General features: G+C 41.5%; 1 protein-coding gene across 7 annotated transcripts in view; it reads left to right on the top strand.

Annotated features, from left to right (window-relative positions):
• Nucleotides 1-18,278, top strand: part of NRDE2 (NRDE-2, necessary for RNA interference, domain containing) — a 63,944-nt gene that overhangs the window by 11,429 nt on the left and 34,237 nt on the right. For all 7 annotated transcript variants that reach the window (XR_009210221.1, XR_009210222.1, XR_004244599.2 and 4 more), the window contains exons 2-6: nt 3,382-3,490; nt 4,687-4,920; nt 8,901-9,050; nt 16,425-16,872; nt 17,681-18,086. Coding sequence is in view for 3 of the 7 variants with exons in the window: in XM_032135001.2 (XP_031990892.1) it covers nt 3,382-3,490; nt 4,687-4,920; nt 8,901-9,050; nt 16,425-16,872; nt 17,681-18,086 (1,347 nt within the window). In the remaining 4 variants the exon portion in view is untranslated. The remainder of the gene's footprint in view (nt 1-3,381; nt 3,491-4,686; nt 4,921-8,900; nt 9,051-16,424; nt 16,873-17,680; nt 18,087-18,278) is intronic.

Genomic DNA, 18,278 nt, shown 5'->3' on the forward strand with positions numbered 1-18,278 from the left:
ACTCCTGGCCTCAAGTGGTCCTCCCTTCTCAGCTTCCCAAAGTGCTAGTATAATAGATGCACTGGCCAAGTTTTATTTCTTTCTGAATTTTTTTTCCCCCACAGTAGTGCCATACAGCAAAGCCTCAATTGTATCCTCAAAAGCCTGTCACAGTTGTGGCACGCCTATAGTCCCAGCTGCTTGGGAGGCTGAAGCAGAAGGATCGCTCGAGCGTAGGAGTTTGAGGCCATCCTGGGCAACACAGCAAGACCCCAACTCTCAAATTTAAAAAGCCTTTCTTGTGTCTTCTGAAGGACTTTGAAGAGGCACACACTGTATGTTGTGATGTCTGTATTTCTTTACATTTTCTTCCAGCTGTTATCTCTATCTAGAATATTTATGTAGAAAATACTGGAATTGTTTGAGAGCATCTTTTCCTGAATACTGTTTGTTCCATCTTTTCCCACTTTTTCATGATAGAATCTGATGATTGTGGAAATAATTTTGATCTCAGTGAGCAACAGGAACTTGTTTCACGTATCTTTTGCCAAGAATTAGGCCCAAATGAAGGGAACCAACCTCAGAAGGAAAAAGAGAGTAGAAGGTTGCATGAGTAGTTGTTTAACACTTACTAAATATGACCTTACTAATTTCTTAACCCCTTTGAGTCTTAGTTTCCTCTTCTATAACATGGTGATCATAATACCTCCCATAGAGCCTTATTGTGAGGATTAAAAGATGAAAAGGATGTAAGTGCTTAGCCTGGTGTTTGGCCTGCTGTAGGCACTTAAGTTGGAACCTGTCACTTGTTTCCCTTTTTTCTGTGCTTTTTAATATGCTTTTCTTTCTTTGAGATTTTCCTTCCTTCCTCTTTTCCTTCTTTCTCACAAGTGTTTGTTGAACACCTACTATAAGCCAGTGATTAAAACAGTACCTGTTGTCAGGAAGCATACATTCTGGTGTCTCCTCCATACTAAGATGCAAATACTGATACGGTTTGGCTCTGTGTGCCCCTCCAAATCTCATCTTGAATTGTAATCCCTATAATCCCCATGTGTCAAGGGAGGAACTGGTGGGAGGTGATTGGATCCTGGGGGCAGTTCGCCCCATGCTGTTCTCTCGATAGTGAGTTCTCATGAGATCTGATGGTTTTATACGGGGCTCTTCCCCCTTGGCTCTTTACTGTTTCCTCTGCTGCCACCATATCCTCTTCGCCTTCCACCATGATTGTAAGTTTCCTGAGGCCTCCCCAGCTATGTGGAACTGCTAGTCAATTAAATCTCTTTCCTTTATAAATTACCCAGTCTTGGGTATTTCTTTATAACAGTGTGAAAATGGACTAATATAGTTACTGTAAGGAGCTAGTATCCAGAATAAAGAACTTCTTCAAAGAAGATCTGTGAATGGCTAATAAACACATGAAAAAAATGTTCAGCATCATTAGTCATTAGGGAAATGGAAATCAAAACTACAGCAAGATAACACATCACACCCACTAGGATGACTGTAATAAAAAAGATAACAAAAAAGGATATGGAGAAATTGGAATTTTTATACATTGTTAATGAGAATCTAAAATGGTACAGCTACTTTGGAAAACAATCTGGCAGTTCCTCAAAATGTTAAACATGAGTTACCATATCACCCAGCAATTCCGCTCCTAGGTATCCACTCAAGAGAAATGAAAATGTGTCCATATGAAAACTTGTACATGGATATTCAGAGCAGTAGTATTCATAATAGCTAAAAAGAAGAAGTAACCTAAGTGTTCATCAACTAATGGTCAGGTAAAATGTGGTAAATCCATAAAATGAGATATTATTTGACAATAAAAAGGAATGAGGTAGTGATACACACTACAGCACGGATGAACCTTGAAAACATTGTGGTAAGTTACAAAAGATCACATATATGAGCTCATTTATATTAAATGTCCAAAATAGGCAAATCTAGAGAGATAGAAAGCAGATTAGTGTTTGGCTAGGGATGAGGTGGGCGGGGCAGGGAAACAGAAGGTGGGCAATAGGAATGGACTGCTAATAGGTCTGAGGTTTTGTTTTGGGATGATGAAAATGTTCTAAAGTTATGGAGATGGCCACACAACTCTGTAAATATACTAAAAATCTGTTAAATTGTACATGACTAATGGCTGAGTTATGGTATGTAAATTATATCTCAGTAAAACTGTTCAAAAATGCAGTTACCCTCCTCTTTTGTATCTTCAACCATTTAACGGGTTCTTCCTCTTTAGAATATGAATACGCTCTGGCCTCCCATCCTAAAACAAAACAGGACAAAATACAAACCCCGCTGTGGGCTCCCTTGCTGCTGCCATCCCATGTTTTTTTTCGTCCCTTCACGGCTAAGACTCCTAAAAGTTAGAAAATAAGTAATTTAGAAATAGTTCACTGTAGAAAAGTAAGAAATTATGAATAAGCAGAAAGAAGAACATCTTTAGACATTTAATATAATCACCTAGAGAGAATCATCACAGTATTCACATTTATATAATTTTAGCATTAAAAGTTGACATCTTGGGTTTTTATTTCCAAAGAAGAATACTATTATAAGGAAAAGTTTGTTAAGTTAGTGTACTAAGGTAGAATATGGAATATTTTCTAAAAGATCTTAATCTTCTGTAATAATATTAAGCATGGTGGGCTTTTATGCATGATTTGATTTGCTTTTGTTTTGTTTTGTTTTGTTTTGTTTTGTTTGAGGTGGAGTCTAACTCTGTCATCCATGCTGGAGTGCAGTGGTGCGATACCGGCTCACTGCAACCTCTGCCTCCCGGGTTCAAGCGATCTCCTGCCTCAGCCTCCCGAGTAGCTGGGATTACAGGCGGGTGCTACCACACCTGGCTAATTTTTGTATTTTTAGTAGAGACGGTTTTCCGCTGTGTTGGCCAGGCTGGTGTCAAACTCCCGACCTCAGGTGATCTGCCCTCCTCAGCCTCCCAAAGTGCTGGGATTACAGGCATGAGCCACCACGCCCAGCCGATTTGATTTTTTAACTTTTAGGAATTGTCTGAATCAAATTTGAGGTCATAAAAGCCTAAATCTTTGGAAGCATTCACACTCATTAGACAGTGTGGATGGATGGAATGCAAAATGCCTTGTTGCCTTTTAGCCCATACTTGTTACATGGCTTTTGCTTAAGCTGCAGTTTGATATCACGGAAGGATTTTAGTCTTGAATATTTTAGAGTGTATTAAAGCCATGCCCTGTGAAATAAAAATTTCATGGATTCTGTTCAGCTTCTGTGGACTTTGGACTGACTGTTCAAAATGTCTGGCTGACATTGGCTGTGAATTAGGATGTCAGCTGACAAGATGGATAGATCTCCTGCTTTAGAATCATATTGAGCTAATTTCATTGATCTTTTCTCCTTTTGCCTGTGCAGAGTTAGACTGGCTGAGCAACCCAAGCTTTTGTGTTGGATCCATAACGTCCCTGAGCCAACAAACTGAAGCAGCCCCAGCCCATGTTTCTGAAGGGCCACCGCTGACGAGGTAGTTTTTGTTTGACAGATGTGTTTTCGTTTTTGTCAGTTTACTGTCTATAGCTTAGCTGAAATAATGCTCCTTAGAAAACTCTAATAAAAGAGCTATGTAAAACTCTTAAAGTAATGAGGTGATCTTTGACTATTTTCCCTTACCTCTTGTATTATTTTTTTTTCTTTGCTTTGCAGTGGCAAGTACATGACACAGTTAGTGCCTGTAATTAGGCCAAGAGGGAAATGGCATCATTGTGATTCTCAAGTAACTTTACTAGCCTCATTAGTAACCTTTAGAACATCATAATTCAGGTATTTTTTTAGTTACATTTTCAACCCTTTTGTAAAAATAGAGAGGGAGCTTGTATAATATAAGATTAAAAATGGCATGAAAACATCAGGGAAAGCAAGATGGCACACATCTCTCCTCAGCTGTGAAAGAATTTTGTTTTAGATCATTGAACTGAGAAATAAGCTCTCTTACAAATACAAACTAGATGATTTCATTAATAGGGTGAATAGGCTGTGAAACCTGGTACTCTAAATGTGTAAGAAGCCTTTGGAAATTGAGAAGAGTTGATGCATGAGAGGAAGTCGGTAGATATTAGATATTTCAGTAATGAGGAAGAAGAGCTTGTTATCATCTCCAAAAAACAAGGACCACAGTTAAATGTTTTTTTTTTTTTTATTAACGACATGTTGACATAATATGTGGCACTGAAAATAAACCTTTTTATAATGTTTTTTTTTGAAATTTATTTTTATTTTTTTTTCAAATGATGAGGTCTTGCTGCGTTGCCCAGGCTTGTCTCAAACTCCCAAGCACCTTCAGCAGTCCTCTTGCCTTGGCCTCCCAAAGTGCTAGGATTATAGGCATGAGTAACCACACCCAGCCAACCTTTAATAATGTCTTAAAAATACTATATTTGATAAGTGGTAGGTTACTTTCATTTAAAGATGTATAAATAAGAAAGTATAGGTTTAGAAACTATTAAAATTAGAATTTCTTCACCTGTTATTATTTTAGGTCCAATTCCTAAGTCTTGCAGGTGAGGTGTAATCCAGGAAGTTACTGTGTAATATATGGGCAAATAGTAAATCTGTGTGAACATTCATAGAGTTCCCTCTTAAATATTTGTTGACTTATTTACATAGTATTATTTTTCCTACATCTTTTTAGAAAGTAATTTTAAAGTTGATTTTCCCAAACAGGAGTCACCTGAAATCAGAGTCTTCAGATGAAAGTGACACTAACAAAAAGCTCAAACAAACAAGCAGAAAAAAGAAGAAAGAGAAAAAGAAAAAAAAGAAGCATCAGCATCATAAGAAAACAAAGAGGAAGCATGGGCCATCGAGTAGCAGCAGGTCTGAGACAGACACCGATTCTGAAAAGGACAAACCTTCCAGAGGCGTCGGAGGCAGTAAAAAGGAATCTGAGAAACCGAAGTAGGTTGCTGTTCTCAAGCACCTATGATATTTTAAGTCTTGAGTTTTTCTCCCTTAATTGTTGCCGCAAATTAGATATTTGAATAACCATTTAGTCACTCAGTCAGAAGAGAGCTCTACCATTATATCAGCTTAAAAAAGAGAAGGAAAAAAATTAAGAACACGATTTTATTTGAGAAATGTTATTTAGACACAGTAATGATTGTGTGAGTCTGTTTTAGACAAAAAGTCTTTGGGATTTTCAAAAGATGGCAGATGTGCCACAGTGGGTCTGTGAGTCAGTGCACCACATAGGTAACGGTTCCCTCTCTGAGTGCCGTGGGTCTCCACACTCTGGGTAAGAGAAACATCTTCTTTCTCTGCCTTGATATATCTTTCATTCAGTCACTCCTATCAACTCCTGTGTGTATACATGATCACACACACTTTAAGATTAACATAGCACTTAAATAATTGTTACATTTGTCCTTTTCCTTTTCTTTCTCATATTTGTTTAAGACCACTATGTCGAAGGCAGTGGAAAACAGCTCATGATTACAGTATTTCCATTCCTTGGGGGCTTTATTTCTCCCATATTTTACTCTGCTTTCTTTCTTTTTTTTTTATTGAGACGGAGTTTCACTCCTGTTGCCCACACTGGAGTGCAGTGGTGTGATGTCGGCTCACCACAACCTCTACCTCCTGGGTTCAGGCGATTGTCCTGCCTCAGCCTCCCGAGTAGCTGGGATTACAGGTGTCTGCCACCACACCTGGCTAATTTTTTGTATTTTTAGTAGAGATGGCATTTCACCATGTTGGCCAGGCTGGTCTTGAACTCCTGACCTCAGGTGATCCACCCGCCTCAGCCTCCCAAGGTGCTGGGATTATATGCATGAGCCACTGTGGCCTACTCTGCTTTCTACCTTGAGCATATTGTTCAATTCATTCTACAGAATGGCCACAGCATAGGTGCTCAATACAGCCTTTTCTCTGTGCCTAATTGAACGTCTTCCTAAGTAGAGGGGTATTTGCCTGTAGGTAGGATAGGTGGTATATGGTGAAACTACCTGAATTATTGCTCATGTAACTTTCTCCTTTTTTTGCTCATATGGTCTAGAAGGGAGAAAAGTTAGGTACCTGTCTAGAACATCTCTAAGAAAGAAATAGTGCTGTTGAGATTTTTGCAACTCTTCAGGAATTTTTTTTTCCTTTTTTTAGACAGAATCTCATTCTATCACCCAGGCTGGAGTGCAGTGGTACGATCTTGCCTCACTGCAACCTCCGCCTCCGGGGTTCAAGCAATTCTCATGCCTCAGCCTCCCAAGTAGCTGGGACTGCAGGCATGCATCACCACACTCAGCTAATTTTTGTAACCCAATTTTGCTTTTTTTTTTTTTTTTTGATTCGGAGTATTGCTCTGTCGGCCAGGCTGGAGTGCAGTGGCACGATCTCGGCTCACTGCAACCTCTGCCTCCCGGGCTCAAGCAAGTCTCCTGCCTCAGCCTGCCAAGCAGCTAGGATTACAGGTATGTGCCACCACGCCCGGCTAATTTTTGTGTTTTTAGTAGAGACGGGATTTTTCCATGTTGGCCAGGCTGGTCTCAATCTCCTGACCTCAGGTAATCCACCCGCCTCTGCCTCTCAAAGTGCTGAGATTACAGCCATGAGCCACTGCACCCGGCCCCCAAGCTTACTCTTTAGAGGAAAAAATAAAGCAGTCGAGCAAAAAGGTTCTGAATTTGACTGAATTTTTGAGGGTGGGAATCAGGCCTGTCTTGCTTACCACCATATTCGCACAGCACTTGCTGCACAGGGCCCATTACAGAGTAAGCACTGAATTTGTTTTTGTTACGTGAATGAATGAACATGTTACTGGTATCCTTACTTTTTACTGTGTCTTTAAAGCAAGCTACTTTAATTGTTATGTCTTCCCGAAACTCACCTTCTAGCTACTTGTCCTTTTTTATAGCTGGGGAAAATGAGTTTTAAAGGATTTCCCGAAACCACACAGGAACTATCTTTAGAACTTGAAGGATAGTTAATTTCAGCCTATGCTTAATCATGTCAGGGAATCTTTACAGCCTCTTGATAGTTTTATGATCCAGATAGCATTTTTAAGTTTATTGATATTTTATAGAATATCCTTATTAAGATTGTTCTTGTCTTTCTCTTTTACTGTCTTGTTATTAACTTATGTATTCTCTTCCTGAGAAGGTGACCTGGAAGAATTATTTGTTTCCACATAGACAAGGACTACAATATTAGTGAGTTGTGAGAGTCTTTCTGTGATGTCAGGAAAGTGGGTTCATGAGGGTAGCAGACCCTGTGAGACTCTGTTTCAGGGTGATGACAAATGACTTCCCCAGAGGCCACAGCTACTAATTGACCTTGAGTTTCTGGGATGAGCTTTCCCTCACCTTCAGGTGGAGGCAGCTCCTTCCTTGCACACAGTCCAGACTACCACATCCTGCTTCCTTAGCTCAGTACCGCCGAGGAGAGAGGAAAGGTCTGCAGCTGGCCTCTCCTTTTTTTCTCCCAGTTGGCTTTCCATTTACTTCTCGAATGCATCAATCAGTTTGCAGTAGGCTCTCCATCTTTTCATTGCCCCTTACGGTTTTTGTAGACAGAAAGCCCTCTACAGTTGTTCTGAAGGGAAATGTGTTAAAATCTCCATACATTAACCTGAGGCTCATAATTCAACAACTATTCATTGAGTAGCTACTTAGTGTTCCTGAAATGCCATTCCCTTATATTCCCTGCCAAGAATAATTAAGAAGCCTCCAAAATCTTTATTTGTACCTGGGCAGAGCTGAAAAGCAGAGATGGAACAACAGTTAATGGCTGTTTTGACTGCTTTGTCACCTTCTTGCGTCAGCAGCATTATGAACTGATTTTCTTTAGAGGAAGAAGATGTTAGATGCCAGAAAAACCTTCCCTCCCTCTCACTTAATGCCCCAGGAGTGGTTCCTTTTGGATCTGAGCTGCAAGTCTGCCAGCCTACACATTGGTTCAGAGAGATAGATTAGGGTCTTGTCTTCAGGGGAGTCTCGTGATTCTGCCCTTTATGTACGAGGTCCAGACATATAAGCAAAACGGCAAATACAGAGTCCAGACCATAAAAATGAGGCTGAGCCGGGCGCGGTGGCTCACGCCTGTAATCCCAGCACTTTGGGAGGCCGAGGCGGGTGGATCACAAGGTTAGGAGATCGAGACCATCCTGGCTAACATGGTGAAACCCCGTCTCTACTAAAAATAAAAAAATTAGCCGGGCGTGGTGGTGGGCACCTGTATTCCCAGCTACTCAGGAGGCTGAGGCAGGAGAATGGTGTGAATCCGGGAGGCGGAGCTTGCAGTGAGCGGAGATCGCGCCACTGCACTCCAGCCTGGGTGACAGAGTGAGACTCCGTCTCAAAAAAAAAAAAAAAAATGAGGCTGAGACCAAGCCTAAGTGATGTTGGAGGCTGAGCAGTTCAGAACCATGGCTTTTTAGAGAAGTTTTGAGTTGGAATAAAGTATCTAGACATTTTCAAGTAAGTTAGGTGAAGTTAGGGCAGCACACTTGATTGTTGGTGTTGTCACCTTTGGAGGTGTGGGAGTTCCCTCTGCCTAGCCCTCTAAGGTGCCTCAGAGCAGGAATACTTTTTAGGAAAAGACCTTGTTTATAAATATATTTGAAATTCAGGTTACAGTAATCTAAATGAAATATTTTAAAAGAACTCCTGTATATGTATATTCTTCAGGTTAATTTTTGAGATAGGAAGACTTCTTTTGTTGGTAGAGTGCCATTTAGTGGTGACAAGTTTTGCTTTATTTTTTAAAACTCTTTGCCCAGAGCTAGAGTCCTCTTCCATCTCTATGGCACGTGTACATTTAATGTGCTTAGGTGTGTTTGATGCCATGTGGAGTTTGAAGTGTTTAACTCTCATATTGCTAAAGATGCCACCTGTGTCACTGGAAGATTTTTTAAAGTGCCTCTCCCTTCTTCTTCCTTTGTCCCACAGTCAAGGAAATAATGCTGCAGCTGATACTGGACATCGCTTTGTTTGGCTTGAGGACATTCAGGCTGTGACGGGAGAAACCTTCAGAACAGATAAGAAACCAGATCCTGCGAACTGGGAGTACAAGTCTCTCTACCGAGGGGATATAGCAAGGTAGTCACCTTGTTTTCCCCCAGTTTTCACTCTAGGAAAGTAACCTTTTTCTCCTCGGAACTCTCTTGGCACTGTCTGTCTGCCTGTTTCTCTCTTTCATCAATTCTGTTGGGTTTTATTTATTGCATTGTTCAGGCACATGTCTCATCTCATATTCTAAAATGAAAGCTTAATACTTGAAGTCAAGTCAGATTAATCTTATTTATCCCTGGTGCTTGGCATAGTGCCTGGCACAGTAGGCGTTCAATAAGTATTTGTTGAATAAGTGAATCCAAAAGTACCTTGTAATAATTAATTGTGACAGAATATCTGGTAACCATTTGGTCTAACCTATATGTCATTTTTTAAAGTTGGAAAGCTTTCATTTATTCACCCCCCACATCTGTCATTTAAAAAATGACATTTAGTGGTAAGGACTTTTTCAAAATGTTTCTAGCATACACCATCAGATAATCATAAAAATAGGTGATATTTGCTTTAGTAATGAGTTTGAACTTTTCCCCTCTAATCTGGCAATCAAAAATATTTGAGTACTTACTAAACCCTTTAGACCAAACTTGTCCAACCCAAATTTGTAAACTTTCTTAAAACATTATGACTTTTTTTGTGATTTTTTTTTTTTTTAACTCATCAGCTATCATTAGTATTAGTGTATTTTATGTGTGGCCCAAGACAGTTCTTCATCCAATGGGGCCCAGGGAAACCAAAAGAAAGGATACTGTATTAGCCCATTTTCATGCCATTATGAAGAAATACCTGAGACTGGGTAAATTATAAAGAAAAAGACTTGTAATGGACTCACAGTTCCACATGGCTGAGGAGACCTCACAATCATGGTGGAAGGTGAAGAAGGAGCAAAGGCACGTCTTACATGGTGGCTGCTCTGTATAAAACCAGGGGAACTGCCCTTTATAAAACCATCAGATCTCGTGACACTCACTATCATGAGAACGGCACAGGAAAGACCTGCCCCCATGATTTAATTACCTCCCACCAGGCCCCTCTCACAACACGTGGGGATTATGGGAGCTACAATTCAAGATGAGATTTGGGTGGGGACGTAGCCAAATCATATCTGATACCCCAGCTTTAGACATTTAGTACTTTGTAAGAAACCGTGGGGAACATAAAGAACAATAACACACAGTCTGTTCCCAAATAGTTTACAGATAATGAGAATTGAAGATAGAGAATCATCAATCTTAGAATATAAAGCCAAGAGGAGATCTTGAAGATTATTATTCTTCATAGACTAATGACTTTGTGAAATAAATTTCCATTTCCATTACTTTGCTGTATCTCCAAATTTTAATCCTATTGTCACTCCTCCTGACATTATACCTCACCACATAAGCAATTCCAACTAAAATTTCCTTCCCAATGAGTTAATAACAGTTGTTTTATTCAGTACATATTTAATCTACCTACTGTCAATGGAAACTTTATGGTTGAGCATAAATGACTATTATATTTTCAATGTATTCATATATTTTTGAGTTATCTTAATGCTCCTTGAGGTATCACTTGGTTTTCCATGCCACCACGGGGTACTACCCCAGATGTGGTAGATTCCCAGTAAAAGATGGGCAGCTGGGCCAGGCACGGTGGCTCACACCTGTCATCCCAGCACTTTGGGAGGCCGAGGCGGGTGGATCACTTGAGGTCAGAATTTCGAGACCAGCCTGGCCAACATGGTGAAACCCCATCTCTACTAAAAATACAAAAATTAGCTGGGCATGTTGTCGCGTGCCTGTAATCCCAGCTACTAGGGGAGTGAGGCAGGATGATAGCTTGAACCTGGGAGATGGAGGTTGCAGTGAGCCGAGATTGTGCCACTGCACTCCAGCCTGGGCAACAGAGCAAGACTCCGTCTCAAAAAAAAAAAGGGGAGGGGGCAGTCAACAAACAGATTGGACATGAGGTAGTGGCCGTGGTGCTGTGTGCGTTGTTTCACTTAAGTTAGCCTGTCTGATTCTCACAGCTGCTCTGTGAGGAGGAGGTGGAGAACCCTCTTCATTTTACAGATGAGGAAAAGGAATCGCAGAGAGGTTAACTAACTGCGCAAGATCATGCAGCCAGGCAGCAGCAGGGTTAGGATTTGAACCTGCGTGTCTCTGACTTCACATTTCAAATGTTCTTTCACTGCCCATGCAGAAAGATGAGACAGGGTGTGTGGTAGGACGTCTTCTAGATTTGGAAACAGAGGACTCTGGTTCTCTTTCTGACTTTGCCATTTACTAGCAATAAAGTCCCAGGCAAGTCACCTGACCTGTCTGAGCCTCTGTTGCTTCATTTGTAAATTGGAAATTGTAACTTCTGCCATGCCTTGCGCTCAAATATCAGAAGATTTGATATGGAATTGGAAATTGGTGTGCAAATATAAAGGGTTAGTATTTATTAAGAGATGAAAGGAGGGTACTGTACTAACAAAGAGTGGCTCTTGAGCGTCTGCTAATGAATGGCACAGACTTAGGAAGAGAGTAATTGGAAACAGCCTTATTAATCTAAACCGCAAGGATACCACTGCTAAAGGGCTTAGGGCATTGTGATTTCCTAGCCATTTGGTAAAGTTTACACAAGACAAATCTTGCCTGGATTAGTAGCTACATAACTGTTGAAGTCCAGGTCTGGGAAGATATTGATCCCATGGCAGTCTGAGCTGGTCAGAGGACAGTGGGAATACTGAGCTTAATGCCTTAAGCGCATAGAAGTCAATACTATGGCACCAGCTTTTGAGAGAAGCAGCAGCTTTATTGCAAGGTCAACAGGAGGTAGCACTTGAATTTGTCTCCCCCAGATGGAGTCTGTGTGTTTTATAGGAAGAGAGTAACTGTGAGGGAGATAGGAAAGTGCATCGAGGCATGATTTGATTGGGTTATGGAGACAGGCAGTGTAGGGTTCTTGGCTCTTTTTTTTTGAGCGGAGTCTCGCTCTGTCACCCAGGCTGGAGTGCAGTGATGCGATCTTGACTCACTGCAACCTCCGCTTGCCATGTTCAAACAATTCTCCTGCCTCAGTCTCCTAAGTAGCTGGGACTACAGGCGTGTGCTACTATGCCCGGCTAATTTTTTTTTTTTTTTCCAGTGTGCCACTAAAATTCCCCCAAATTTATTCAACCTGCATTCATTTTGATTGCCTGGCGCTTTGGATTTAATTCTTCCATCCCACTTTGTATCTTCCATTCGCTTCACTCTCTCCAGCTTTTATTCTTTCTTTCTCTTTTCCCTTGGGCCAATGCATGCGACCCAGCTCACATGCATGGACTCTGGGAAGGTAAATGCCCGGCTAGTTTTTTTGTATTTTTGTATTTTTAGTAGAGATGGAGTTTCACTGTGTTAGCCAGGATGGTCTCAATCTCCTGACCTCATGATCCGCTCACCCCGGCCTCCCACAGTGTTGGGATTACAGGCGTGAGCCACCACACCCGACCTGTGGGTTATTGGCTCTTAAGTTCATACTGCAGCAACTCTCGTTACTTCTTAATTTGGTCTGTGCTCCTTGGTTTAGGTACCTTGGTTCCCTGTGCGGTTGACATTTTTGTTGCCCGGCTTTGGGGTCACCAGTTGGGCACATTTGATTCACCTGTGCGTGCTTGTGACTTGCGAGCTCTGGGTCCACTGCAGCTGAACAACAACTCATTGTTCTGTTATTGACAAAGTTGAAGTAGTTTGAACTGGTTCTGCAGTTAACAATTTTGTGTCAGGTACTGAATTTTCACACTTCAGGAGGAACACCGACATGCCGAGAGCACTGAAATGAAGGTGAATGGTTAGGATTTGACCAGCACTGTCATGTGAGGACTAGATGGGCATTTGGCCTAGGCAGGGATATGATCATTGTCTTTTTTTCTTTCTTTCCCCCCTCCCACCCCCGATCATTGTCTTCTAAGCTTGGTTGGACTGTCCTTTGGAGGCTGGATTGACAATGTTTTGTGTGACTTGTGAAGTTAGAACCAGTACTAATGAGTGGAAGTTCCGGGAAGTCAGATTTGGTTCCGTGTAGAGTAGCACATCCTCTACTCCCATGAGCATCCCGCAGTGACACTGTGTATGGGAGTATTGTGGTAAGCAGGGGTTAGGTTCTAAAGTTAGTGTATAACTTGAAAATTAGAGTCAAACTATATTTGGAAAATTCCTTAAGACTAATATACTGTCTGATAGTGAAGTTCAGCTCAGTCAGTTTTTTCTCCATTTTTGGAATAGATTGTTATTTCTTTGGCTATACACCAGATAAAATAGTTGGCTTATGTTTAGGAGCCAACTTTGATAAAATAATAATTTAAACTTACCTAATCCTTACTATGTGGCAGACACTCTTCTAAGGACTTCACATATATAAACATTTTTAGCCAAGTGCAGTGACCCACACCGGTAGTCCCAGCACTTTGGGAGGTCAAGACAGGAGGATCGCTTCAGGCCAGGGGTTCAAGACAAGGCTGAGCAACATAATGAGACTGCATCTCTACAAAAAATTAAAAAATTAGCTGAGTGTGGTGGCATGTGCCTGTAGTCCCAGCTATTCAGGAGGCTGAAGTGGGAGGACTGCTGAAGGTGTTTGAGGCTGCAGTGAGCTATATTGCATCACTGCAGTGAGCTATATTGCATCACTGCAGCCTGGGTAACAGAGGGAAACCCTACAAATTTTTCTGTAGATGGGTGCAGTGGCTCCCACCTGTAATCCCTGTATTTTTAGTAGAGATGGGGTTTCACCGTGTTAGCCAGGATGGTCTCAATCTCCTGACCTTGTGATCCACTCACCTCGGCCTCCCAAAGTGCTGAGGCAGGTGGATCGCTTGAGGTCAGGAGTTCAAGAGCAGCCTGGCTAAATTTTGTATTTTTAGTAGAGATGGGGTTTCACCATGTTGGCCAGGCTGGTCTCAAATTCCTGGCCTTAATTGATCCACCCACCTCGGCCTCCCAAAGTGCTGGGATTACAGGTGTGAGCCCCACGCCTGGCCGTTAGTTGATTATTTGATAAGGATTTTATAGCAAAAGTGCCTTCATTTAGGGAAACATTGTGTTAAATTACAGCCTAGGTCCTGTGTGCCACCATGCCCAGCTAATATTGTATATTTAGTAGAGACGGGGTTTCACCATGTTAGTCAGACTGATCTCAAACTCCCGACCTCTGGTGATCCACCTGCCTCAGCCTCCCAAAGTGCTGGGATTACAGGCGTGAGCCACCACACCCAGCCTACATTCGTGCTATTTTATCTCATCACACCTTTGTTAAGGTTGTTTTTGACTCATAAATGGAATGGCAAGAGACTGTCATGAGATAGTCTAGAAAGAATTGGGAGGGAGGCTAGATAAAAGGTTTGAGAGAGAATGTTTATGTCTGTTTGAGAAAATAGTCCCCTACAGTGGAATTTGCTGTGTTTGGTCAGTGAGGAGGGCAGAGGCACTTAGAGAGGGGACTTGTTGACCGCAGAGAAGCCGCAGAGGTGAGGGAGAGAGCCCGGCCCTGAACCAAGGTGAAGTGGAGCGGAGCTTTCTGGGAGCCGACAGAAGATGAAGGCAGTTCTCCCCTGCCTTTTTCTCCCCACAGCATTTCCAGTTTTATTAGGAAAAAATTTTAATATACAGCAAAAGTTGAAAGATTTTTACAGTGAATGCTCATATAACTGCCCCCTACGTCTACCATTAACTTTGTATCCATTAAGTTTGTATTGTACTGTACTTGCTTTGTCATATGTGTCCATCCATCAGCCCATCCTGTTTTTTTGATGCATTTCAAAGTAAACTGCAGATCAATGAACAACCCCCTAAATACTTCAGCATGTGTATTATTAACTAGAGGTCAATACTTATTTAGTTTTATTCCTTTAATTGAAAATTTACATGCAATGTAATGCACAAAGCTTCATTCTCTTGAGTTTTGGGAAATGTATACACGCCTGTATAACCCAAACCTCTGTTAAAATGCGAAATATTACTCTGACCACCAAAAGTTTCCTCGTGCTCTTTTCTGGTCAGTCTGTACCCCATTTTCCCAGAGGCAATCACCGTTCTTATTTGTTTCCACCATCAGTTCGTTTTTGCCTGTTCTAAAATGCATGTAAGTGGAATTATACAGTGTGCATTCTTTTGTATCTGGCTTCTTTCACTCAGCGTAATGTTTTTGAGATCATCCATCCGTAAGGCACTTACCAGTAGCTCCTTTTTACTGCTGGTAGTATTCCATTGTATGGCTGCACCTCTGTTTACTTATCCATCTTCTATTGATGGACAGGTGGACTCTTTCAGTGTTTGGCTTGTTAGGAATAAAGCTACCGAGAACATTTGTGCTCATGTCTTTGTGTAGACATGTGCTTTCCTTTTTCTTGAGTAAATATGTAGGAATAGAATTGCTGCGTCATAGGTTAGGTCTGTGTTGAGTTTTTTAAGAAACAGCCAGACCTTTTCCCAAAGTGATTATACCAGTTTACATTCCCGCTGACAGCGGATGAGAGTCCTGGTTACTCCGCAGGTTACTCACCAACATTTGGTGTTGTCAGCCTTTTAAATATTAACACTGTTCTAGTTGGTGTGTGGGGTACCTCACTGTGGTTTTAATTTGCATGTCCTTGTTGACTAATGATGTTGAGTTTTTTTTTTTTTTTATGTGCTTATTGGCTATTCATGTCTTCTTTTGTGGAATTTCAGTTCAGATCTTTTGCCCGTTTTTAAAATTGAATTGTTTGCTAACATACATACAGAAAAATGTACAATTTTCCTTAGCTTTTGCCTGTGCAAATATTCAGTAGTCGTGTGTTTGTTAACTCTGGGGACGCCTACATGTTCCATAAAAGCGTTTTAGAACCCAACCTCTTTTCCTCTAGAGTAGAAAACAACCAAATGTAATTTCATTTGACATACCTTGTTTCAGGATTAAAAAAAGAATCTTAGACCTATATGTTATCTTCTTAAGTAGGGACAGAGGAAAATATTGAGAAAACAGGACTGGTCTAGGAGACAGATGATCCAGGTTCCCAGGCCTCAGTGTCCTTATTTAGGAACAGTTAAGAGAGGGGATGATAATTTTTGCCTTGCCTGTCACATATGGCTGTGATGATCAAATGACATAATGTGTATGACAGTTCTTTACAAGGCTCCAGGAAAATAGAAATTACTAAGATCTAGAAGACAGGCATGATCTTAAATTCATGAGATGTTAAAGAAGAGTTGAAGTGTTATAGGAAGAAGTCAAGCCAGGCAGAAAGAAAGTTAATTGCTAGTCCTTGTGTATCTCCAAATAGAAACAGTCTGAAGGTGAGGTGAATTTGGATATATGCAGTGAACCTGCATAACGAGAGTTTAGGTCTAATGCACCTTCAGTCATTCAGAGGTAGTACACATACTCCCTCAGTAACTTTTTTCCTTTTTCTAATGTCAGATACAAGAGGAAAGGAGACTCCTGCCTTGGCATTAACCCTAAGAAGCAGTGCATATCTTGGGAAGGGACTTCCACAGAGAAGAAGCATTCACGCAAGCAGGTTGAACGCTATTTTACTAAGAAGAGTGTGGGATTAATGAACATTGATGGAGTTGCCATTAGCAGTAAAACTGAACCTCCCTTATCTGAGCCCATCTCCTTTATACCAGTGAAGGACTTGGAAGATGCGGCTTCTGTTACAACCTGGTTGAATCCTCTGGGGATTTATGATCAGTCAACCACACAGTGGCTACAAGGACAGGGTCCTCCAGAGCAGGAATCAAAGCAGCCAGACGCACAGCCAGACAGCGAGAGTGCGGCTCTCAAGGCCAAGGTGGAGGAGTTTAACAGGAGGGTGCGGGAGAATCCTCGGGATACGCAGCTGTGGATGGCATTCGTTGCTTTTCAGGTATGTGTTGCCGTTGCAATTCTCTTACCTTAGAAGGACATTCCTGCTTTTGGCAAACTGATGGACTCTGCAGCAATTTTTGAGCTAATGAGGAAATTTGACACTGGGCATACAAAGATTATTAGAATAGAGCCTTTGCCCTGAGCTCGCTCAAAGTCCGATGAGGAAAATGGACATGTGAAGAATAAGTGCACCCTGGGGTAGTAAATGCTGTAATGTGTAACTTGGGAGTGGAGTGAGGGAATGACTTGCGTTGAGGGAGGAGAAAGAGCTACCAAGAAGGAGAAGGTGAAGTTCAACACAGTCTTGAAAAAAGAGATGTTCACCAGGTAGGGAGAGGCATTCCTGAAGTACAAACAGAACAGGCAGAGCTCACAGAATTGTGAAAGAGAGAGGGCTGCTCAGTGTATTACCCAGTTAGAGCCGTGCATTCTCTTTTGAAAACTTGTAGGTTTGTCTGAGTCCCTAATTTTGAACCACTCATACAATTATATTTTGTGCAAGATTTGGCCCTTTTATTGGTAAGGTCTGCTCTTCAGAAAAGACTTTCAAGGCATTGTGTGCTAGTCATTGATACAGAAACCAAAGCTTAAAATGGCAGAGTGGATAATTAAGTGATAAACACAAGATCAAACATATTAGGTGACACAAGCACCTTAGGATCCAGATTTTCTTTAAAAGAAATTGTGGCAAACTGGTGGTTTAGGAAAGTCCCTAGGGGGTGGTAAGAAAATCACTAAGCATTGTTGAAACTCTGAGGATCTCCCAGGTCCATTTGCATTTGTAAATTGGTGTTTTTGTTGTTGAGGACGAGGTCATGAAAAGTCCTGGCCTGTATGCCATCGAGGAAGGAGAGCAGGAAAAGCGAAAGAGGTCCCTGAAGCTCATTCTGGAGAAGAAGCTGGCCATTCTGGAGCGGGCCATTGAGAGCAACCAGAGCAGTGTGGATCTGAAACTGGCCAAGCTGAAGCTCTGCACAGAGTTCTGGGAGCCCTCCACTCTGGTCAAAGAGTGGCAGAAACTGATATTTTTGCATCCCAATAATACAGCCCTTTGGCAGAAATACCTTTTATTTTGCCAGAGCCAGTTTAGTACCTTTTCGATATCAAAAATTCACAGCCTTTATGGAAAATGCTTGAGCACTTTGTCTGCTGTTAAGGATGGCAGCATCTTATCTCACCCTGCGTTGCCTGGCACGGAAGAGGCCATGTTTGGTAAGGAGATAACCAGATCCAGTTACGTGGGAGGAGTTAGACTTTCTTTTGGCTTTACTTGAAAATGGAGATCTATTTTTGATTTATTCAAGAAAAAGTCTAAATTGTTTGATAGAACTGATTTTTTTAAAAAAGTATTACGACTCTTTTTGATAACAAATTTGCTCCCAGCTCCCAGGGCAGGTGGGGGCA

This window comes from Hylobates moloch, unplaced genomic scaffold (assembly GCF_009828535.3).
Source record: "Hylobates moloch isolate HMO894 unplaced genomic scaffold, HMol_V3 SCAFFOLD_16, whole genome shotgun sequence".
In the NCBI taxonomy this organism is placed as follows: Eukaryota; Metazoa; Chordata; class Mammalia; order Primates; family Hylobatidae; genus Hylobates; species Hylobates moloch.